Here is a 25,565-nt window from a genome sequence, read left to right as displayed (position 1 = left end):
GAAAATTGCTTTCTTCTGTTTCTATTCTACTTGGAAGAAAAAGAAACAACCTAATTGAAAACTATATTGAATTTATATGCGCTGTATGGTATAAATGAATTCCAAAATTCATTTATTTGTGAATGAATTATTCGTATGACTAATTTAAAACATATAATTTAATTGAATTCTGCATACTTATGTGTGGAACAAATTCATAATTAAAAATTCTTTTGTTTTTATTTTCTAAAAAATTTTTAAAATAGTAATTTCACAAAAATAAATAATAAATACCAATTATATTTATGCTATGCTATATAATTTTTTATATTAAAATAAATATATAAAATAAAAATAACATTAATAAAATTATTGTATTTAATTTAGTGATAAATTGATATTTAACTTTTGGTACGCATAAATTTCCATTACATTTTGGCATAAACTTAAACAAGAATCAAACTTTTTGTTGTGTTTGATTCCATTTGTTGTGTTCGACATCCCGACTTCTCTCTTTTCTGTGAGTGTGTTCTGGAGAAGTGCCTTTTACGGAATTCTATTAAGGGGGTTAGAGGATCAGAGTCCATATATGTTTTATATAATAGACATGAATAATAATAAGTCTTGGTATAATAATTTCTAAAACTCAATTATTTGCGGCGGAGAGCATAGTACACGGACAAGATGGATTTCGTTAGGAAAAGCAAATACGGACAAGATGGCGTCTCTAGCTATTGACTGTACCATTAATTTTGAGCAGTATTAGGTTGACTACTGCTAGAGACGCCAAAGACTTGCATGTTGTAGGGTCCCCTCTAATTGGTTAAACAAATTGCTAGCAATATATAATGTTTTAATTAATTAATATATCAATACAGCATCCGATTAATCTTTTGATTCTCTCATTTCTAACCTATTCATCGACCGAAATGTCGGATCCGTCCAGCAATCCAAACCAGCAAACTGAATCAGAAGGTCGGCTCTCTCCACATGTCATCGTCATTCCACAGACTGAATACGAGATTCGGTTAAGATCAGTAGAACGAAGTACCAAGAAATTGCCAAATTTGCTTAACAAAACATCTGGTAAGATTTCTTGTTCAATCTTTCGAGTTCCTCAAAACCTAATGAAAATTCATCCCCAAGCCTTTAAACCTCAAATAGTCTCTATAGGCCCGTACCACCATGGGAGAAAAAATCTCCAAACAATTCAAGAACAAAAAAGGAGATTTCTTGGCATTGTTCTTGCTAGAACGCAAGAACGCGGTGTTAGTATCGATGATTTTTTCAAGGCTATAGCACTCAAAGAAAAGAAGATAAGAGAAAGTTATTCAGAAACCTTGAAATATAACTGCTATGATTTAGTTGAAATGATGGTTCTTGATGGTTGTTTTATCATGGAGCTTCTTTGTGTTGTAGGAGGACGTTTATTCCTCAATGATCATACTGAGGATCCTATATTTTCTTTACGATGGATATTATATACTCTAATGAGAGATTTTGTTATCTTAGAAAATCAAATTCCTCTTTTTGTTCTTCAAACTTTATTCGAGATATCACTTCCAGATTTAAGAAACGTTCCCTCCACTTTGAAAGAATTCATCGTCGGATTCTTTAAATACACCATGCCCGACCACACAGTCAATAATATCCAAAATAGCAATCTTGATGACGAACATTTACTATCTCTATACCGCTCGAGCTTTATCCCTACTTCTAAAGGTGAAGCAACAGGTAGTAGAGACTACCAAAGTGTTCGACCAATTAAAAAGCTACTTGGAGCAGGAATTAAGATCAAGATAAAGAAGGATGCAGAAAGTTTTTTGGATATAGTATTTAAACCTAATGGTGTTCTTGAAATTCCAAGCTCACCTTCGGATGAGTTCTCAAGAAAATTTTTACTTAATTCGGTTGCGTTCGAACAATGTTATTATTACTGCTCTATACATTTTACATCATATGTTACTTTTATGGGCAATCTTATAAATACAAGTTTTGATGCTGGATATTTGCTCGATCGCGGAAATATTTGTACGGGGGCTGATGAAGATGCTGCTGAATTCTTTAGAGAGTTAAAGGAAGATCTTTTTTATGATGTTGGAAAATGTTATCTGGCCAAGGTGATAGAGGATGTTAATAAGTATTATCGTAATGTTTGGAATGTTACATTGGCAGGATGCATGTATAATTATTTTGGGAGTCTATGGGTATTCGTTTCAGCTGCAGCTGCTTTATTTCTCCTCCTCCTTACCGTTACTCAAACCTTCTTTGCTGTTTATGCATATGTAAAACCGCCCAATTGATTTAGGTACTGTCTGATGATTATTTTTTCTTTGGTTTATGGACTTGTCTTGATTTCTTTTTTCATTTTTCTGGTATTTGAATTTTGTATCCGTTGGGATGTTGATTGAAGCTTCTTCTGCTGTTTCTTTCTCTTTTGTAATACGAATATGTTAAGTGCAGCTAATTAAACGGTTATTGAAAGTCATTTTCTACATTTAAGGGAAAGAAAATGTGTAATCATTATTATATATTATCATTATCATTATATCATTATTATTGTATCATTATCATTATATATATATATATATATATATATATATATATATATATATATATATATATATATATATATATAATTGAAAAATTAGAGTTTTATATAACTTTCAAAAAATTGAAGAACACTATAAAAAATAGCGTTTAATTAAAACACCAAAAATTACTTAAAAATTATTTATGAAAACACAGTTTATATAAATTTCATAGTTAAAATTCTTCTAATTCAATTTCAATCTCTAAAACGACATCAAAATTGGAAAAAAAAAAAAAATCAAACATTCAAAATGAGGACTGGGTTAAAAATACATGAAAATGACCAAAATGCTTTTATTAGATAAAATGTCATAAACTGGGTTTTAACAGCTAATTCCTAATATGAAACTCATCCCGTGAAGTCGACCTTAATCTATCAAGGAGAAAGGAAAATTAACAAAAATAAAAAAATAAAAAAAAAATCGTAGCCTATTGGTTATATATATTTAAATGTCAAACATACAGACTTAACAACATATCAATACACACCAAAAAAAAAAAAAAAAAAAAAAAAAAAGAAAACATATTATCACTGACGGGTACATGTGGACTGTGTAGCTGTCTTAGTGAATGATAGCTAAAGATAAGATAAGTAAATAACCGAAGACTTCATGTATTAGTCAAATAAATAATATTTAAAAAATAATGAATAAAAATTACTTAAATAATATAATGACAACTGCAAGTGACCTAACAATCTATTATATGACAATTAATTATGTTTTTTCTATCAAAATGTGAATGATCATTAAAATAAAAAGTTAATGATAATAATGAAAATAATAAAGTACACCTAATAACAAAATAAAATAGAATAATGTGGGAACTCAGGTAAAAGTCAATTTTCCCCATATTAAACATATAAATTTTAAATCAGAATTTTTATATTGTCACGATCCATTTCCGCGGACCGAATCGGCACTAAAACCTGGGTGGACTTAAGGCTCTCGAAACCCGTAGTAAACCTAAATTATTTAAAACTCATATGCTATTCATAATTATGGATTCAGACCCATTAACTAATTTCACCAATGTATTAAAAATACAATCCATAATATTAATATATATGCTCTTATTATCCAATTACAACCCATCTAGAATACAATTGCAGAACTCTAACTTTACATTTACATCGTTATTTAAATCATTAACAGCCTTCTACAATAAGTGTTTCAACTCCATAAGCCTTTCCTTTCTTTCTATTACCGGAAAAAAAATAGGTAGGCAGGGGTGAGCGCCAAACTCAATGAGTAGGGTTAGATAACCGTCTCACCCACATAATCACACAGATACTAAAATATTTTAATCTGGTCACTCGTTTAGTTATATGATCATGCAGTTTGTCACACAAATGGCAATACAACAGCAATCACAGTTATTATCACCTTCATATAGTCACATCACGTGGAAATTAGTCAGTGGCGTCACCTAAACCCCCGACGAGCCGTCCACCCACACGGCCTATCCTCTCAAATGTATGCACTCAAGGAGCCAATCCCCCATATCTGGCCGACCGGTCTAATCCTCACATGACCAGTCCTCTCATTCTTTTTACATTCTCTCTTTTCTTTTTCATATCATCCATATCATATCATATCATCAAGTGCACACGGGGGCGCCGATCTCCCATTTACCCGGCCGATAGTCCGATTTCACAATTTCATCATAATCAGGATCCATAATTTACTGACCGTCCTCACAAACCCATGGTGACTCACTTCATCCCAATTCCACACAAACGAAGCACAGTATATATATATATACACATCACAAGTAATCAAGCAATTCTTAATCAAACAATAATGCAGCACAATATGGCAATTCAACAAATTAATGCATGATAACATTTAACCGTGAATGCATGAATGCAAACGAATGATACTAGTTATCAACACTACTCACAGTTCATTATTGTCCTTTAAAGGACTTTCTTTATTACTGCCACTCTCAGTTTTTGTTTTGATGTTCTGGAACTTCACAAGCATCTAGAAGGAAAATTTAAGTAAGAATTATAATTCGAGAAATTAAATCCTTATTCGCTAAATAATTAAAGCCAGTATTTAATTTATTAAACTATATAATTCGGTACTCTTGTTTATTTGTTTATTTGTTTATCTTTTCGTATAAGTGTCGTTAGTAATTTAATATTCCATAATAACGATAATATTAATAATATTAGCAACATCAGTCAATGGTATTAGTTATATTAAAAATTTTAGTTATTCCCATTTAATATTTTAACTAGTCCAGTTCTTTAATAATTCTCTTTTTCGAAAATTCCAACATTACTCGTCTCTACATATCGAACTGTCCTAATAATCACGCATTACAATATAATTGACTTATACCACCAATGTACTTTAATTGTTATTTTCCTTTTGTAATTTAATTGACCATCAGTAACAATATCTACGTATTAATTTGATTGCTAATTTGAAATTTAAGCATTTTTATTTTCTGTGAAAGTCTTTATTATCCATTAACTACCTAGAAGTCCGATTCTATATACGATGTTCATATATATTTCAATTATCTGTATTTAAATTCATAAAACTTCAATTCCTACTAATTCAATTAATCTTATATTCAATTAATTAATTAATTCGAGTTTTGAACTTTATATTGAAAATGAGCAACTAGGCCTTACAATGTACCGATCGAAAATCGGATTTTATTTTTGTGATCCATGCAAAGAGGAGATCATTCTGCCTCTTGAAGCCCTCACCGGAGTCTCGTCGGACCTCCTTCGTCGCCGCCGTGCACGGTGGCCGAAAAATCGGACTTGCTCAAAACCGAGCACTCTTTACACCATTTGACTCGTTTTTCTGCCAAGAGTCCGATTCTGGCATCAGTTGAGCGAAATCAGTCTCCTAGCTGGCCGGATCGGGCCTGACAGTTGCTTGGTGTCGCCGTTAATGGTGGTTTCGCAATTCAAGCTCTGTTGTCGGAATTGACAGAGGGAAAAATGATCGTTTAAGCGGGGAAAGTAGATCGGTTCCCATCCTTCATGTTGAACCTGTCGGAAATGGCGAGAAGTCGCAGGAGATCGAGATGCAGGCTGCCGCTTTGCACAGGTCCGATTTGCGTTAATGCAGGTCCTTTTTGCGTGAGAGGTGGTTAGAAACATGACCCCCAGCGTCAGTCGAGTTGATTGCCACCTAGTCCTCGCTGAACAATGGTCGGAGATGGGAAGGGAGGAGGAGGAGGGGCTGTCGCGCAATGGAGAAGGAAGAAGAAGAAAAGAAGAAGAAAAGAAAAGAGAAGCCTAAAGCTTCTAGACCATTCTGGTTCGATTCGAACCGATTTGCTCTAATTCAATGATTCCGCTCGGTTCTTACTCGTTTTGCAGGTTTTCCACTTGGTTTTTGAGTTATTCGTGTAGTTTCCGAAAAATCAATTTAATTCCCGGGTCCGGTTCGATTTATTTTAATTATTTTTATTAAGTTCCATAACATTTCCTCCATTTACTCAATAATAATAAAAATATTAATAGTAATGATATTTAATTCTAGAATAATATATATATATATATATATTAATCGCTTGTGTTTCATATTATTTCTTGAAAATTGTAACTGTTCTCAAATCGAAATTTCCGAATAATCTCTTTTGGGCTTGGGCCCAATTCGACAATTCGGGCTCGAATTGAGACTATATTACATTTGCAGCCCACGCGGCCAAAATTTGCGATTTTTGATTTAATAAAAATTCAAAAGTTTCGAAAATAAAAATTCAGGGTATTACATATATTGATATGATTTATTATTTTCAAAGAAATAGTCATTCAGACCGTCTGGTTTAACGGTTCGTACCAGCTGGTAGCAGACAGCAGTTGCTGGTGGTTAGTGGCTTATAGCTGTTAGGTGATTACTATTCGTGTTTGATAAAATGTTGGCATCGGTTACTGTTAAAATATAGAATGACTATGAAAAACATTAATTATTTTTATATATTATGGTGTATAATATATATATATATATATATATATATATATATATATATATATATATATATATATATATATATATATATATATATATGTAGATGTATATTTTTTATTTTAATGTATTATCTTAATAAAATAATAATTAAAAATTTTAAAATAATTCTTATTTTCAAATAACTACAAATAAAATGATCATAAAAAAATATCAATTTGAAAAAAAAATTTATGGGCAATTAGTTTTATAAGGTTAATAAAATCCAAAATAATATAAATACGAATTAATTTCCAGCTAATACCAAAAAACTGTAAAATCTAGCTGATGGAAACAAAATCAGCTATGAGCTGCTGATTAAAAAACTTACAAAACACATGCAATGTAACCATTAGATGTGAAACAACTATCAACTGCATGAAATAGCTGAAACAAAGGCTTTCTTAATCCATCTATCAAGATAAAATAATAATTAAAAATTTTAAAATAATTCTTATTTTCAAATAACTACAAATAAAATGATCATAAAAAAATATCAATTTGAAAAAAAAATTTATGGGCAATTAGTTTTATAAGGTTAATAAAATCCAAAATAATATAAATACGAATTAATTTCCAGCTAATACCAAAAAACTGTAAAATCTAGCTGATGGAAACAAAATCAGCTATGAGCTGCTGATTAAAAAACTTACAAAACACATGCAATGTAACCATTAGATGTGAAACAACTATCAACTGCATGAAATAGCTGAAACAAAGGCTTTCTTAATCCATCTATCAAGATTGGTAAGTAAAAATTTATAAAAAAACGAAAAGCAAATCTTACATTTTGGCATAAACATAAAAAAGAAGCAACTTTTGGTACGCATAAATTTCCATTACATTTTGGCATAAACTTAAACAAGAATCAAACTTTTTGTTGTGTTTGATTCCATTTTGTTGTGTTGGACATCCGACTTCTCTCTTTTCTGTGAGTGTGTTCTTGAGAAGTGCCTTTTACAGAATTCTATTAAGGGGGGGTGAGAGGATCAGAGTCCATATATGTTTTATATAATAGACATGAATAATAATAAGTCTTCGTATAATAATTTCTAAAACTCAATTATTTGCAGCGGAGAGCATACGGACAAGATGGATTTCGTTAGGACTCTATCGGTAGATAGCTAGCTATTAACTGTACCATTAATTTTGAGCAGTATTAGATTGACTACTGCTAGAGACGCGAAAGACTTGCATGTTGTAGGGTCCCCTCTAATTGGTTAAAGAAATTGCTAGCAATATATAATGTTTTAATTAATTAATATATCAATACAGCATCCAACTAATCTATTGATTCTCTCTTTCCTAACCTATTCATTGACCGAAATGTCAAATCCGTCCAGCAATCAAAACCAGCAAACTGAATCAGAAGGTCGGCTCTTGGTGCCCACTCAAGTGAGACCCACACAGTTTGAAAAGAAAAAAAAAGAGAAAAACGTGTATTTGAAAGAAAGAGAAAAGTTGGCAAAGGTTGGCAACCAACCATGACTAAATGGAAAGCCGTGTGTGACTCACACACGGCTCTCACATCACCTCTCCTATAAATAGGAGATGACTCAACTCATCTCAACACACACAGAAGAAAGACGAATAAGAAAAAAATGTAGAGAGAGTGTGTCTAGTTTTAGGAAGGGTTTCCTAAAACTAAGGGAGAGAAAAATAGTGAGGATTATTTTGGGGTGTTTTTGGAAAACACTTTGTGTACCACTATTTTTGTATTACTCTATTTCTGTACCTACTATTTTTAATAGTGTAAGAATGATTCGGAGTTTGTCCCGTGGATGTATCCCTAAACAGTTGAGGGTGAACCACGTAAATTTCTGTGTGTAATAAGTTTATTTTTTGCTGCGTTAAGTTTCTCTTAATTGGTTGAAAGGGCCCAACAAGTGGTATCAGAGCTGATGCCCAACAACTGGTATTAGAGCTGATGCCTAACAAGTGGTATCAGAGCCAAAGGTTTTGGCAGGTCCAACCGGTCAGATAGCGGTACCGGGTCCGTGGATATATTTTGAAAATAAATATACCACGATGAAGAGAAAATTACGACGAGTCTATTGGTGTTGTCCGCTCTGAAAGACGTTGCAGAATCGACTTAGTGATGAATAGTAAAATAGTAACTCGCGGTTGATGGTGAATAGTTACCATTGGCGTTATTGTTGCTGAGCCCGTCATTGTTAAGACCAGCACTATTACGTATAGTACTATTCACATATACAAGTAATATTCACGTATAGTACTATTTACGTGTACAGTTACTATTCATGCATACAGTTACTATTCAAGTAGACTGTTAGTATTCATGGTCACTATTGACGTAAACTGCTGTTCACGTATACGGTTTATGTTGGTGATGATATTCTGCACAAGTCAAAATGGACAAGCAAAATGATCAGTCTAAATGGCGGGAATTAACATATATGGAGAAATGAGAGATCTCCTTATGGTAATTAAAATGCATTTGCCTGTGTTTAATTGAATTAAACCGGAAGAGAAGACTGATGAGGAATGAGTTTTAGAGCATGCATCCAAATCTCGGTTGGTAGATTTGATGATGAAGGTTTCTACAGCACCTTCAGAAATGGTCAGTGGAAGCTCACAAAAGGTTCATTTGTGGTAGCTAAAGACCGAAAAAAGATCTGCAGGTAGTGCCTTGTGTCGAAAGTCTTCCCGACAAGAGGAGGTTGGGCGGCGTGTCCCGTAGAGTTGTAGCGGCGATACAAGATGGTTGGCAGATCTAATAGATTAAATAAATATTTAATTCTTTTAATAAGTCCAGAGACAACCAATTGTGGGCAGATTGCAGTTTAATCAAGTTTAGTATATTAATATATAATTATGCATGATTTCGGGTTTCAGGGTTTCTTGGATTCAAATTGGGTAGAATGTATTTTTAGGTTTGGTTTGTGGCCCGCCTTTAACCATAAGGCAAGAGCGGGTCTTTTGCTTACTTTGACTTAACTGCTTTGGGTTGAATGGTTTGAGTGGTTTGAATGATTATGGATGCAATAATTGAACTTGTTTGGGACGATAAAATAATTTTCCATATAGGAACTCGGTTCGATTTATTCGGGTTGGGTTTGAATAAATAGTTTGGCTTTTCTAACTAAAAACAAATTAGAAATCGTAGGTTAAAAGAGGCCGATTTTTCGGGTTCGGCTTCCAACGGGCCAACGTACCCAATTCCCTTACCTAGAATCGCACTTGGTGCGCCTGACCAGTTCTCTAAATAATTTGGCCTTAAATAAAATTAGGTTTTAAATGAAGTCACTTTTAAAATTGGAAACGGTCCCATTGTCGTAAAATGGGTGGCGACTCAAAATATTTTATAAGACCGATCTATCGGCATCGTATCTCAAAAGTGTTTTTGTCCCCACTTTTCTTAACAAAGATGACCTTTTTCTATCAAAAACAAAAAGGACAAGTTTTTGGGTCGCTCGGGGGCGATGCGAAAACAGCCCTAAACAGTTGAGGGTGAACCACGTAAATTTCTGTGTGTAACAAGTTTATTTTTTGCTGCGTTAATTTTCTCTTAATTGGTTGAAAGGGCCCAACAAATGCTATCAGAGTTGATGCCCAACAACTGGTATCAGAGCTGATGCCTAACAGCTCTCTCCACATGTCATCATCATTCCACAGATTGAATACGAGATGCGGTTCAGATTAGTAGAACGAAGTACCAAGAAATTGCCAAATTTGCTTAACAAAACATCTGGTAAGAGTTCTTGTTCAATCTTTCGAGTTCCTCAAAGCCTAATGAAAATTCATCCCCAAGCCTTTAAACCTCAAATAGTCTCTATAGGCCCTTACCACCATGGGAGAAAAAACCTCCAAACAATTCAAGAACACAAAAGGAGATTTCTTGGCATTGTTCTTGCTAGAACGCAAGAACGCGGTGTTAGTATCGATGATTTTTTCAAGGCTATAGCACTCAAAGAAAAGAAGATAAGAGAAAGTTATTCAGAAACCTTGAAATATAACTGCTATGATTTAGTTGAAATGATGGTTCTTGATGGTTGTTTTATCATGGAGCTTCTTTGTGTTGTAGGAGGTTTATTCCACAATGATCATACTGAGGATCCTATATTTACCTTACGATGGATATTATATACTCTAATGAGAGATTTTGTTACGTTAGAAAATCAAATTCCTCTTTTTGTTCTTCAAACTTTATTCGAGATATCACTTCTAGATTTAAGAAACGTTCCCTCCACTTTGAAAGAACTCATCTTCGGATTCTTTAAATACACATGCCCGACCACAAAGTCAATAACATCCAACATAGCAATCTTGATGACGAACATTTACTATCTCTATACCGCTCGATCTTTATCCCTACTTCTAAAGGTGAAGCAACAGGTAGTAGATGTTGGATTTAATTTTCTATTGTGGGCTTAATATGTAAAATAAATACGTACAGCAGTCTAATTGTAAAGTCAATTTCAAATGTGGTCTTGATTGTGAATAATTGACTATTGAGGTATCAACTGATTATAGATATTAAGTGTAGAGACCATTATATAATTTCTATTTCGTTAAAGGACCGAAATAGGAATTATACTAACGCTACAGGTATATAAAGGTCGTGGTCTCCAGAGGAATTGAATACGATTCAGTTTTACGTTCCTTTCGTATTGCTTCCGCTAAATCGATTCTTCAATTCTCTGGAAGGCTGCAAACCTAATTCTATACATCAAGATCGACGAACAACGATGTCAGGTACGCAACCTTTTCTTATTCAATCTATTTTGTTGAATCTAGTGGTTTACACGATCTAGGTTATTGTGGAATTATTTAAGATTAATTTATAACAAGTGGTATCAGAGCCTTGTGCATAATTACTAGATTTTAGATTGATTTTCGAATGTTTTTTTTATTTGTTTACCCTACTGTTTACAGATTGAGGGTTTTGTTTAATAAAAAAAAAAAAATTTTGTTCTCACTGTTCTTTGGATTCCCCAAGAACAGGTAAGAGGTTTTGAACTAACGCCATTGACGATTAATTGTTCGTTTGGTATTTTGTTTTTTTTTTTTGCTGGCCGGATCTTGTTTAAAAAAAAAAAAAAAAAACAGTTCCTGGTTTCTTTGGAGAGAGTCGGCGGAAAGGAGAACATTTCTCTAATCGTTTTTTGGTTTTAAGGTTAGGGATGGAAAATAACGGTTAGGTCCCTGGATAACTTCAGATTAGGCCCCTAAGTTTCTGTAATTTCATATTAGGCCCCTAATTTTCTGTAACTTCAAATTAGGCCCCTAATTTCCTGTTTTCTTTCGTCTAGACCCATGGACATATATTTAATTCAATTAGACCCCGAACTTTATTTATTCAAATTTATTTAGTCCAATTTTATAACTTAGTCTCTAATTTAGTGACTTAAAGACTAGATTATATATATATATTTTGGGCTAAATAATTTTAGATTATTAAACATTTAGACAATCAATTCATTTAATTGCAATTGTTTTGTTTTAATTACAATTAAATGATTTAATTTGTCGATTTGAGATTAAATTTTGGAGTGATTAAGTCCCTATTGTGTTTGATATTTTTTTAAAATAAATTGATTTGATCAATAAGTCACCAAAGTGACCTCTATTGCTTGAATTGATTTATTTTAGAATATTAGACAGGTGTATTAGAATTCGTTGCGGATAGTTAATCGGCCTAAAGGAAGGTTGCTATCTGGCTGAGTTTTGAACACATGTTTGGCAATAAGTATGTGATAATTGTTTGATTATTCTCCATGATAGTGATATATCGGCCCGAAGGAAGATTTATTATTTGTCAGGACTATGTTATCAATATTTGATTGCTGCGTTGAGATACTAATTACAAGTTAATGTTTTACATCCAAAGATGAGAATATTAATGTTGTGTCTGTATCTTATTTCCATTTTTGATCTCTACTTATGTGAATTGTTTCATTTGTGGATTGTGAGCTTATACTTATCTATTTGTTTATTTTCTCTGATGTCAGCTAACATGTCATTTAATCCTGATTGTGTCCCTAAACTTGAGGGATCAAATTTTGAGTCTTGGAAATCAGACATTATGATCTTTCTGGGCTGTATGGATTTGGATCTTACATTCAGGATGGACGAACTTGCTCCTCTTACTAATACGAGCACTGATGTTCAAAGGGTTCAGTATGAGAAGTGGGAGCGTTCTAATCGCTTAGGTCTGATGATCATGCAGAAAGGAGTCCCAGAATATGTTCGAGACTCTTTCTCAGCTGAAAAGGACAATGCTCAAAACTATCTTGCCGAGCTAGAGAGGGCTTATGTCAAGAATGACAAAGCCGAAGTGGGAACACTTTTAGGAAAATTAACCTCCATGAAGTTTGCTGGCAATGGTGGTGTTCGGGAGCATATTCTTAGCATGTCTCAGATTGCAAAGAGACTGAAGGCGCTGGGTATGGCTTTACCAGATGACCTTTTAGTCCATTTCGTTGTGAATTCTCTTCCTTCTCAGTATGGACAAATTAGGACTTCCTATAATTGTCAGCCGAATAAATGGACTCTTAACGAGCTCATTTCTCATTGTGTTGATGAGGAGGAAAAGATGAATTCTAACAAAAGAGAGAGTGCTCATTTTGTTTCTTTAGCTGGGAAGGGCAAGAACAAGAAAAGAAAGAAGCCTTCTGCAAAGACTGTTGAAAAGGCTATTGAGAAACCTGCTGCTGCTACTGCTGTAGATCCAGTACAAAAGAAGCCTTATGTGCCAAAATGCTTCTTTTGTGGAAAGATGGATCACTTGAGAAATGACTATCCTAAATTTGCTATTTGGCTTGCAAAGAAGGGTAAGTACCTTGTTTTAGTCTGTTGTGAAGTTAATTTAACTTCAGCTCCTAAAAACACTTATTGGATGGATTTTGGTGCTACCGCTCATATAAGTGTTTCATTGCAGGGCTGCCTCAACTATAGAAAGCCAACTGACGGTGAAAGATACGTCTATGTGGGAAATGGCGATCCGGTTGAAGTAGAGGAAGTACTGGCTATTTTTTGGATCTTATAGATACTTTTGTTATTCCCTCTTTTAGAAGGAATTTGATTTCTGTTTCCTGTTTGGACAAATCTGGTTTTCATTGTTCTTTTGGAGACAGTGTATTCACTTTATCTATGAATTCAAAAGTTTTGAGTACTGGTTGCTTGAATGAATGTGATAATCTATATATGTTAGACATTGATACTAGTTATCATGAATCCCTACATGTTACTACAAGAGGTACCAAAAGAAAGTTGAATATTGATAACTCAACTGTACTTAGGCATAGACGTTTGGGTCATGTATCCAAATCAAGAATTGAGCGTCTTGTTTCTGATGGTATCTTAGATACACTTGATTACACAGGTTTGGATTCTTGTATTGAGTGTATTAAAGGAAAACAGACTAAACAAAAGAGACTAGGTGCCATTCGGTCATCCAATGTTTTAGAACTAATTCATACAAATATTTGCGGTCCATTCCATATTGCAGCTAGAAATGGCCAAAGATATTTTATATCATTCATTGATGACTATTCTCGTTATGGTTACTTATATCTCATTCATGAAAAATCTGAGTCTTTGGACGTGTTTAAATCTTATAAAGCCGAAGTTGAAAATCAACTAGGAAAGAAGATTAAATCTGTTCGATCTGACCGTGGTGGTGAATATTATGGTAAATATGACGGTTCAGGCGAACAAACGTCCAGGACCTTTTGCGCTCTTCCTACAGGAATGTGGAATTGTCCCTCAATATACAATGCCTGGTACTCCCAACATGAATGGTGTATTTGAGAGACGTAATAGGACTCTTATGGATATGGTAAGGAGTATGATTAGTCATTCTACTTTACCAGAGTCTCTGTGGGGTGAAGCGTTAAAGACAGCAGCTTATATTCTCAATAGGATTCCATCTAAAGCAGTTGCTAAAACACCTTATGAACTTTGGACTGGACGTAAGCCTAGTCTAAAGCATCTTCATGTTTGGGGATGTCCAGCTGAAGCAAGGTCTTACAAGCCGAATGAAACAAAACTGAACTCCAAAACTATCAGCAGCTACTTTGTTGGATATTCTGAGCGGTCTAGGGGTTACAAGTTTTATAATCCTACTTCCAGAACTTTTTTTGAAACGAGAATTGCAACATTGTTTGAGGATGTTGATTTTGGAGGGAGAAATAAAGAAAGAAACATTGTCTTTGAAGAGGAATCAAGTAAGGATGATTCAGTTCTCATTCCTTTTGTTATTTCTGATAGCGTATAGACTCCAGTTGCTCATGTCGCTATTCAAGATCCAACTCAAGACAATGCTATTCTTCCTCAAGAACAAATTCAACAACCTCAAGAATTAGAGCCTGTTCAAATGCCTTTGAGGAGATCTACTAGGGAGAGAAGAAGTGCTATTCCAGATGATTATATAGTGTTTCTTCAGGAACATGAGGATACTGTAGACATGATAGATGATGATCCAGTTAGTTTCTATCATGCCATGCAGAGTTCTGACTCTCATAAGTGGATTAAGGCAATGAACGAAGAGTATAAGTCTATGCAAGACAATCAAGTTTGGGATCTTGTTCAATTACCTGAAGGAAAGAAACCCATTGGTTGCAAATGGATATTTAAAACCAAAAGGGATTCTCAAGGTAATGTGGAAAGATATAAAGCACGTCTTGTAGCAAAAGGCTTTACTCAAAAGGAAGGGATTGACTATAAAGAAACCTTCTCTCCAGTTTCTTCGAAGGATTCTTTTAGGACAATCATGGCCTTAGTTGCAAATCTTGATCTTGAGCTTCATCAAATGAATGTTAAGACTGCGTTTCTCAATGGCGACATTGATGAAACAATATATATGGTGCAACCAGAAAATTTTGTAATTGGAGATCCAAAACATCTGGTATGCAAATTAAAGAAATCCATTTATGGACTCAAGCAAGCTTCTCGTCAATGGTACTTTAAGTTCAACCAAGTAATTGTTTCGTTTGGTTTTGAGGCAAATGCTGTTGAAAATTGTGTGTACCATACGTTCAGTGGGAGTAGGTTTATCTTTTTGGTCTTATATGTGGATGACATACTTCTTGCTACTAATTATAAAGTCTTGCTGCATGAAACCAAAGTTTTTCTTTCAAAGCATTTTGAGATGAAAGATTTAGGTGAAGCTTCTTTTGTTTTAGGGATTCAGATACATCGAGACTGTTCTCGAGGTATTCTTGGATTATCACAAAAGAGCTATATTGATAAAGTGCTCAAGAGATTTAGTATACAGAATTCTAGACCATTGGATACCCCTATTGCAAAAGGTGATAAATTTAGTAATCAACAATGTCCAAAGAGTGAACTTGAAATTCAGGAAATGCAAAAGGTTCCTTATGCGTCAGCTATAGGAAGTCTTATGTATGTTCAAGTTTGTACTCGTCCAGACATTTCTTTTATAGTTGGCATGTTAGGCAGATATCTCAGCAATCCAGGAATGGATCATTGGAAAGCAGCCAAAAGAGTCATGAGATATCTTCAGAGGACTAAGGGACATATGCTCACATATAGGAGATCAGATCAGCTTGAGATCATTGGGTATACTGATTCTGATTTCGCTGGATGCCAAGACAGTAGAAAATCCACATCTGGCTACGTTTTTCTATTGGCTGGCGGTGCTATTTCTTGGAAGAGTGTGAAACAAACTCTAGTAGCAACCTCCACCATGGAAGCTGAATTTGTAGCATCTTATGAGGCATCCAATCAAGCTATTTGGCTAAGAAACGTTGTCAGTGGGCTGCGTGTAGTAGGTGGAATAGAAAGACCACTGAAGTTGTATTGTGACAGCAAGTCAGTCGTTTTATTCTCCAACAACAACAGGAGCTCTTCTCGATCAAAACACATTGAGATTAAGTTCTTGGCTGTGAAGGAGAGGGTACAGAGTGGACAGATATCCTTAGAGCATATTGGAACAAACTCTATGATTGCGGATCCGCTTACAAAGGCAATGATACCGAAAGTTTTCCATGAGCACACCGCTCATATGGGTATCGTTTTGTTTGAGACTGTCTAGTTTTAGTGGGAGTTTGCTCTTTATGTATACATTATGTTTTTGAATGCTCTATTTTGTTTTGGATATGTTTTATTATGTTAATGAAATTTTGTTGAGTACTCATTTTGGTTGATGGTTACACTCTGTATTATTATTATTGTTTTGCTTGATCTCACTTTTGTTGGTGACCAGTTGGAAACAGACATGATGATCACATTACATGTAGTTTTCATGCTACACTTCTATAATGAATCTATGTCATTTAGGGGTATTGGTAATGTAGTTGATGATGAACTTAGTCATGAGATCTATGGCGAATGTTTCTTCAGCTCTTTATCAATATAACTAATGGACGAGATTGTTTTTGGATACCTTGTATGACTGCGTTTGTTGAGCTCATTTTGGTGTATGTATTTTATTTAACATATGTTCGCCCAAGTGGGAGATTGTTGGATTTAATTTTCTATTGTGGGCTTAATATGTAAAATAAATACGTACAGCAGTCTAATTGTAAAGTCAATTTCAAATGTGGTCTTGATTGTGAATAATTGACTATTGAGGTATCAACTGATTATAGATATTAAGTGTAGAGACCATTATATAATTTCTATTTCGTTAAAGGACCGAAATAGGAATTGTACTAACGCTACAGGTATATAAAGGTCGTGGTCCCCAGAGGAGTTGAATACGATTCAGTTTTACGTTCCTTTTGTACTGCTTCCGCTAAATCGATTCTTCAATTCTCTGGAAGGCTGCAAACCTAATTCTATACATCAAGATCGACGAACAACGATGTCAGGTACGCAACCTTTTCTTATTCAATCTATTTTGTTGAATCTAGTGGTTTGCACGATCTAGGTTATTGTGGAATTATTTGAGATTAATTTATAACAGTAGAGACTACCAAAGTGTTCGACCAATTAAAAAGCTACTTGGAGCAGGAATTAAGATCAAGATAAAGGAGGATGCAGAAAGTTTTTTGGATATAGTATTTAAACTTAATGGTGTTCTTGAAATTCCAACCCAACTACGGATAAATTCTCAAGCAATTTTTTACTTAATTCTGTTGCGTTCGAACAATGTTGTAAGTACTGCTCTGTACATTTTACATCATATGTTATTTTTATGGGCAGTCTTATAAATACAAGTTTTGATGCTGGATATTTGCTCGATTGCGGAATTATTAATTTGGGGACTGATGAAGATGTTGTTAAATTCTTTGGAGAGTTAAGGGATGATCTTTTTTTATGATGTTGAAAAAAGTTATCTTTTTTATTAATTTGGTGATAGAGGATGTTAGTAAGTATTATCGTAATGTTTGGAATGTTACATTGGCAGGATGCACGTATAATTAGTTTGGGAGTCTATGGGTATTCGTTTCAGCTGCAGCTGCTTTTTTTCTCCTCCTCTTTACCGTTACTCAAACCTTCTTTGCTGTTTTTGCATATGTAAAACCGCCCAATTGATTTAGGTACTGTCTGATGATTATTTTTGCTTTGGTTTATGGACTTGTCTTGATTTCTTTTTTCAATGTTCTGGTATTTGAATTTTGTATCCGTTGAGATGTTGATTGAAGCTTCTTCTGCTGTTTCTTTCTCTTTTGTAATACGAATATGTTATGTGCAGCTAATTAAACGGTTATTGAAGTCATTTTCTACATTTAAGGGAAAGAAAATGTGTAATCATTATTATATATTATCGTTATCATTATATCATTATATCATTATATATATATATATATATATATATATATAGGAGAAACATTGTTTTTTTCCATATGCCCATGGAAAGTGAAACTCTTAATATTTGAGTATTGTTATTTATCTTTTTTGTGAATTGTTTGAGCATTTTTCTTTTTTTTTTATCCACTTTTTCTCTTCCATCATTTATTTTTCAATAATTAATTATTTTTTCATTGTTATGAGTTTTAAATTCATTTAATTATGGCAATATAAAAATTTTAAATATTTCAAATATATCTTTTAGAGTTTCATAATTTACACACACACACACACACACATATATATATATATATATATATATATTAGTTTTTAAATTCAAATAAATATGCTATTTGTTTTTTTGGTAGAAATCAAACGTGTGATAGAAAAACAATACAATGTTTGAAATTTTTAAATTTTCATAATTTACAAATATAAAATTTTTTATTTTTATGTAGTCTAAACTTCAAATCAAATATAGTATGTTTAAAGATTTAATAATTTGAAAAATGTTAAAAAGACCATAAACTTCAAATCAAATATAGTATGTTCAAAAATTTAATAATTTGAAAAATGTTAAAAAAACCATGTGTTTCAAAAATTCACATTATTTTTTGTTTGTTTGATAATGATTTTTAATCTTTGAGTAAATTATTGTACAAAAATTTTATTTTTCTTCTGATGATAAGTAACCTATTAACGTTTCAGAATAATTTTATACAGTTTAAAAACAATAAGATAAGATAATGAGTAGTATTCTTCTTTTGTTTTTTTCTCTTTTTTCTCTTTTGATTTGTTTGATTATGATTTTTAGTATTTTAGTAAATTATAAAGATATAAATTTAGTTTTTCTTTTTATGACAAGTTGAATATTTTCAATTCGATAATATTTGATATCTTTAAATTCAATTTATTGTTTCTATGACTATTATTGAATTTATTATGAAAAAGGCTATCTATGTCATTTTTCTTATTTTAATTTGAAATTTCAAAGAATTGGGTGATGTGAAATTAATGGTTTGAGCTTTTAATTTTGTTTTTTTGCTGATTGAAAATTCAAATATTTATATATGGTCATATATAAATAGAAAGTTCAAGGTTCTCTTTTTGTTCACTATTCTTTTTTTTAATTTTTAAATTTCTTTCTATTTTTGAAAGTTTAATTTAATTCTTTACTTTAAATTCTTCAATTTATTGCCAGTTGAAAGAATAACATTGCGATATTTCATTGCTTTATTTGAGTCGTTCACTTGATTATGTTTTTTCATTTTACATTTTTCTTAGCTTAGTTTTATTTTGTTTATTTTTACAGGGATTTAAGTGTGTGTAATTTCAAAGGATTTAAATATTTTTTATGCAATAATGAATTAACTATTATGTTTTAATAGGTTTTTTAATTATATACTCCCAATTAGATAAATCTCTACAAAAATAAAAATTAAGTGTGTATATTATTTTAAATACCTACAAGACTTTATATCTAATAATAATTTCGGTCACATTTTTCCTAAAAAATGAATTTCTATAATTTACTCAACATATACATCTTACATTTGAAATAAAAAATATAATTATTATACAATCATGCGAAGCACGGAGTGTAACGTCCCATTTTTCTATTGAATCGAGTCGTTGCTTAGAGTCGAGTCGGGCTGATCCAAAACCCGGTTCGATCCATTAGATTCTAGAGTGGGCTAGAATGGGATGTAATTGAAATAAGGAAAAGAAGTGGACTTACTTGAAGGAAACAAAAAGATCAAAGTATAAGGATTAGGACTTGATTTCACTAAAGTATAAAGTTGAGGTATTAAGTTGTACCATTTTGACACTTGAGGTACCATTTGGTAATTTTCATATAAAAATCAATGACATTCTAGAGACTACCCGAGGATTCCATTTCATTTTCATTTCTTCATCCTTATCTTCATCTTCTTCCTCTACTTTCCTCTTAAACTTTCCTTCCTCCATCACGTTTAATGGTGGTGAAGATTTTCATGGGAGTTAAACATTAATTCAACTTCTATTTTATCCAAGAGAGGTGAGCTCAAGGTAGAAGAAAAAGGAAGCTAAGAAGAAGATTCCAAGCTTGTTAAGTGAAGGTGTGATATCTCTTTATATTTACCATTTTCTTTGCATGAGAAATTGTGTGGTGTGTTGTTAATGAGATAATATTGCTTCATGTTGAGTGGGAGGACTGGAAATGGTGAGAAAACAGGGGAGGTATTGAATAAATGAAGTAAATATTGAGTTTATGTTGAAACAGGGCTTGCTGGAAATTTGACCAGTAACTTCATCTTGATTTTGACCCCATTTAATGATGAAATTAGGAAGTGTCATAGAAGAGTTATTTGTTCCTCTATGTGTTAGCTTTACATGGGTTTTTGAATCATTCAAATCGGAGTTGTATATTGAGAGATATGACCAAAAGAGTGCAGACTGCGCAGGCTGGAAACACGTCGCGCGATCGCGACTTGCATTGCGCAGGCTGGAAGCACGTCGTGCGCTCGCGACTTTGCACTGCGCGCTCGCGACTTGTGCTTGAAACTCTCTGCCTCTCATTTTGCTCTTCTCGCGCTCGCGACTTTGCAAGACGCGCTCGCGACTTGGCCCTTGGCCTGGAAGCGCTCGCGACTTGCACTGCGCGCTCGCGTAGTTGGCCTGATAACTCACTGTCTCTCTTTTGGCACTGTACGCGCTCGCGACTTGCATTTACGCGCTCGCGACTTGTGCCGATAACACATACGTGCTCGCGACTTGCATTTACGCGCTCGCGACTTTCACCTGGAAACTCACTGACCTTCAGATGTGCATTACGCGCTCGCGACCTTGCAAGGCGCGCTCGCGACTTGTGTTTTCATGCACTTTTGGACTTCTTTTTCTATGCAATTGGATTCCTTTGCTCACTTTGTATGCCTCCAATCATTTTACAACAAAAATACAACATTAAATCATGTATCAAAGCAACATGCAAGCATGTATATGATGTGAAATGAGGTAAACACAACTTGTAATTGTATTCTATGCAATTGTGAAATGATGTGAAATGGTGTATGAAGTTATGAATTGTATTCCTTTTCTCAACTTGTATGTCTTCAACCATTTTAAAGCAAAAAGACATCATGAACACATGTATAAACACAAAATGCAAACATGCAAGTGGTGTGAAACTAACATGACACAGGTTGCCTGCTTGGCGAGGCTATCAGCATACAGGTAAGCAATAAATTTTATGAAATGATGAAGCAGTTAATTGTTATGACACAAATATGTGAAAATAACATGACACAAGCATGCAAATTATGACACAGTTATTTTGCTTTTGCTTATCTATTGACATTTCATTAATATGCTCCATTGAGGTTAGGTAGAAACCATGTAGATAAGGCTATGTCGCGACATAGAATAGCAGATCTGCGCCCTATACAGTTTGTTACTCCGGCTACAGGCCGTTGAGTGGATATGATTATACAGGCCATAGCAGCCAAGCATACAGTTTCATACAGTTTTATACAGTTTTTCTTATCACTTCGGTTTCACTATAACCTTATGGAGCTATACAGTTATATTGACTACAAATTGCATAATCATACAGTATACTAAACAGCAAGAAAGATCATTAAGTTAAACATGAAAGTATTATGATATGTGTGCTTACATTCCATATGTGAGTAAATGTGTATTTATTTCCACATATGTATGTGCTTATATGTTTCTTCATTCATTGTGATATTCACTGAGTTTAATCAAAGTTGCAGAGTTCATACAGCATAAAGAACATCAGGTAAGATCATGATAGAATCATAATGCGTGATTTAAGGTTCATGTAAATGCTTTATGAGAAATTAGAACTCAATTATTGATGTTTATGAATTAGAAGTTTATTCGTTGCTATAAAGAGACATTTATGTTGAAATTTGCTGATTCTATGAGTATCAATGCTTTATGAAATTGGTATTTTAAGTTAGTTGCCATCGCACTTTGTTTAGTATGTGAATTATGAGCACCACTGAGTTTTATACTCAGCGCGTCGATTTTCATCACGCGCAGGTTGAAGATTGTGGTTGCTACTTGAAGACTTGAGGAGTACTATCAAAGCAGAAGTGCTTAATTTGGTCATAGTAGATTGAGAGTTGTATAATTAAGAATTATGGCATGTATTAAGAATTATGGCATGTATAATTATTATATTGTTAGAGCTTATGTGATTGTAAATATAAGTGAAACATGTAATTATTTTGGTGTAAGTAGTTGGAGATAAGAATAATATTTATGAAATGATTGAAGATGAAATAGTTTACTATAGTTGGTATGATTAGGTCATGAAAACTTGATATAGATTCTGAATGAAATTAATTGCTAGATATTAAATGCTTTTGAGGATTTATACAATTATGAAAAGATATATATAAAGGGTTATTGTGTTATGATGATTCTTTGGAGATGTTGGAAGTTTAGAGTGTAATTGGGAGTGTTTATATTCATATTTTGCATACAGTATGATATCAGCATGACAGGATATAAGTTCAACCAGATTGTAGCGTCTCGGCTCGGTTCATTCGGGTTAACGGGTGGACCGGGAAGGGGTGTTACACGGAGGATCATCTAGTATATATATAAAGGAGAATCATGACAATTCTCATATGTGCTTATGTGGCATCTCCACTGAAGAGAGAGAGTTTATAGAATTTGAATATTTTATTTTTAGTTGGCTACAAAAATTTTGACTCTTAGAATTAAATTGTATGACTTGTAAATTAGAAAATGCAACCTCCTTATTTAAGATTGTCTTTATTGTCCTCAACATTATAAAATATAATTAATATTGCCTAATTATTACTTCTCTCACCTTCTTAAATTTGTAAAATTACTCAAAGATTTTCATATTTTTTTAATGGAATTAATTAATAGTGATTTATGCATTACACATTGCGAATGCCTTATTCCCTTCCACTTTTTTTTATCTTATTTAATTAAATCGATGACGGTTTGTACATCAATTGGGAAAATTTTATTTATTGTGTTTTGGATTTATAACATATAAAAATAAACAGATTTATACGCATACTAAAATTTGTTAGCCTTTCCGCAAGTGTTCGGATCATGTAAGTAGTATAATAAAGATATGGTTCTCAAGGATAGAGGACTGAATATTAATTCCGAATTCAAATGAATTATCTAGAAATTAATCAAAGGTTTTAAGAAATCTAAACTATTTAAATGTAAAGCAATCAAGTAAATGATCAAACTAAAAGAAAGCAAGCTAGATTTATAACAACCAGTAAACAAAGGCACTCGTGTTGGGATCAACGCTATTGAACAACGTTATGATTTCAAATTTCCTCTTTCTATCTATTAAGAAATGTATCTTGAAGGGGGAGGAACCCATTTATATTTATGCTCTCTTCCAAGCAACATAAACATTCTGGAATCATAACACCTACTTCTGTGGTGTGATGATGATTCCAGCCTATTAGTCTCTTTGGTTCTCCCTAATTCCTCAAAGGAATAGCTTATTCCTAAGTCTATCTCCTAGGTTCTTATGTGGGTCAGTCCAACCAGGAACTTCACCTTCCAGTCCTTCGTCCTCTCATTTCTTTTCATACAAATATGGAGCTCTATCATATTCATAAGCATTAAGCACACTCACATAAGAATCAAATTCAATAAATTGAAATAAGGAGAATTTACTTATGTTGATCAAATGGGCTTTCACCCAACACATAATCGAATTACAAATAACAAGAGTGAGGAGAACTTGTGGCTCTAGAACCATCCTTGTCCACAAAGGAAACTAAGATTGAGATCTTATTTCAATTGCTAACTATGGAGTAGTTCCTTAAGCTAATCCCCAATTAGTCCTCTCTAAATCAGAATTTCACTAGCTTTTGCTTCTTTTTTTCTCCGTCCCCCCCTTCATACTCTGCAGCCCCCTTCTTTTATAGTGCAGAGAGAATCAACCAAGATCGTGTGTATCAACTTTTGAATAGATCGTTGACCTATTCTCGTGTTTTTAGTTGCCAAACCGAGTAGAATATACGGCCAGCGCACCGACTGTGACAATTCGGGACATGCCTTCCTAATTCTACATTCACGGCCCGTCAAACAGGCGATCAGGATCCTCACGGTCGGCTGACCGGCCATAGTTTTGCCTCTGTTTGGTGTATAATTAAGCAGGTTCATACATCGAGTGTAGATAAGTCTTTTCTTGTACACATATAGTGAGTTCATTTTAATAATGGTAAAGAAAAGCCCTACTCGAGGGCAATAGCTTTTGATCTACCTTCAACATTTTGACCAAGTTAAAAACTCTATCTCTATTAATTCTAGCTTTCGATAATATAGTTTTATAATAGTTTTATAATATCTCTATTATTTTAATTTTTTTCTTCTAAATTCAACTAATTAAACAACTAATGTGTTTTTTTGTCGTTTTAAGTGAAACAACTAATTAAACAATTATTTTTACAAAACACTTTTAATTTTGGATCTGTTCGACAATACTAGATATTTTAGTAGCTGTTAGCAGTTTTATGAGCTGTTTAGCTATTTTAATAGCTGTTAGTTGTTAAATATTAGCTGTTAGCTATTTATATAACTGTTTAGAGTAAAAGTGTTCGGTAAAAATAGTTGTTTGATTAGCTGTTGAATCTAAAATGATAAAAGCGACATTTAAATATTGAGTTAGAATTTTAACTTAACTATAATAGTGAACTCATTATAAAAGAAAATGTCAATATATAGTGTATAGTCCAATTATATAAATTGAAATATTATCATTTCTAAAATGATAATACAATTTCTTCACATATTCCTCTATTAATTCATTATTAAATTATTTTGTTTAAATTTTTGTGTAAAATAATGTAATTTTTTAACTTAATTAATTGTAGACTTACAATATCATAGCAAAAGACTTTAAACTAATGTTAATGTTAATATACATTAATTAAGGATAATATAAATGAATTAAGGATAAGGATAATATAAGTTAATTAAGGACATAATTGTCAAAAAATTTTTAATCAAAAAATGGAAATGCTAAACGTTAGATGGATTAACGTTTTAATAAACGCTATCTTATCCACTAACAACTATTTATATTCTGGTTTACCGAACTATATAATTTACAAAACCTGTGTTTTGACACAGTCAAAACTCTAAACTCTTCCTCAAACGTTATTGCCAAACAGAGCATTTAACGCTATATAAACAGCGAAAAGCTTATAGTTACCTGCTAAAAGCTTATAGTTACCAGCTAAAATCTAACAATTAATAATTATTAAAATAGCTAATATTGTC

At 33.0% G+C, this 25,565-nt stretch overlaps 1 protein-coding gene and 1 pseudogene across 1 annotated transcript; both read left to right on the top strand.

Annotated features, from left to right (window-relative positions):
* The first annotated feature begins 868 nt into the window (after positions 1-868).
* On the top strand, positions 869-2,510 carry LOC105637101 (UPF0481 protein At3g47200). Its single transcript, XM_089725550.1, has one exon. The coding sequence runs from the start codon at positions 909-911 to the stop codon at positions 2,280-2,282; it is 1,374 nt and encodes a 457-aa protein (XP_089581676.1). The 5' UTR covers positions 869-908; the 3' UTR covers positions 2,283-2,510.
* A 6,062-nt stretch (positions 2,511-8,572) lies between these two features.
* LOC149498908 (UPF0481 protein At3g47200 pseudogene) lies at positions 8,573-10,924 on the top strand (annotated as a pseudogene).
* The last annotated feature ends 14,641 nt before the right edge of the window (positions 10,925-25,565 follow it).

Source organism: Jatropha curcas, chromosome 1 (genome assembly GCF_041381405.1).
Source record: "Jatropha curcas cultivar XTBG-Jc1 chromosome 1, XTBG_Jcur_1.0, whole genome shotgun sequence".
In the NCBI taxonomy this organism is placed as follows: Eukaryota; Viridiplantae; Streptophyta; class Magnoliopsida; order Malpighiales; family Euphorbiaceae; genus Jatropha; species Jatropha curcas.
The sequence above is the reverse complement of the archived record's forward strand: the minus strand, read 5'-3'. Positions and strand labels throughout refer to the sequence as shown.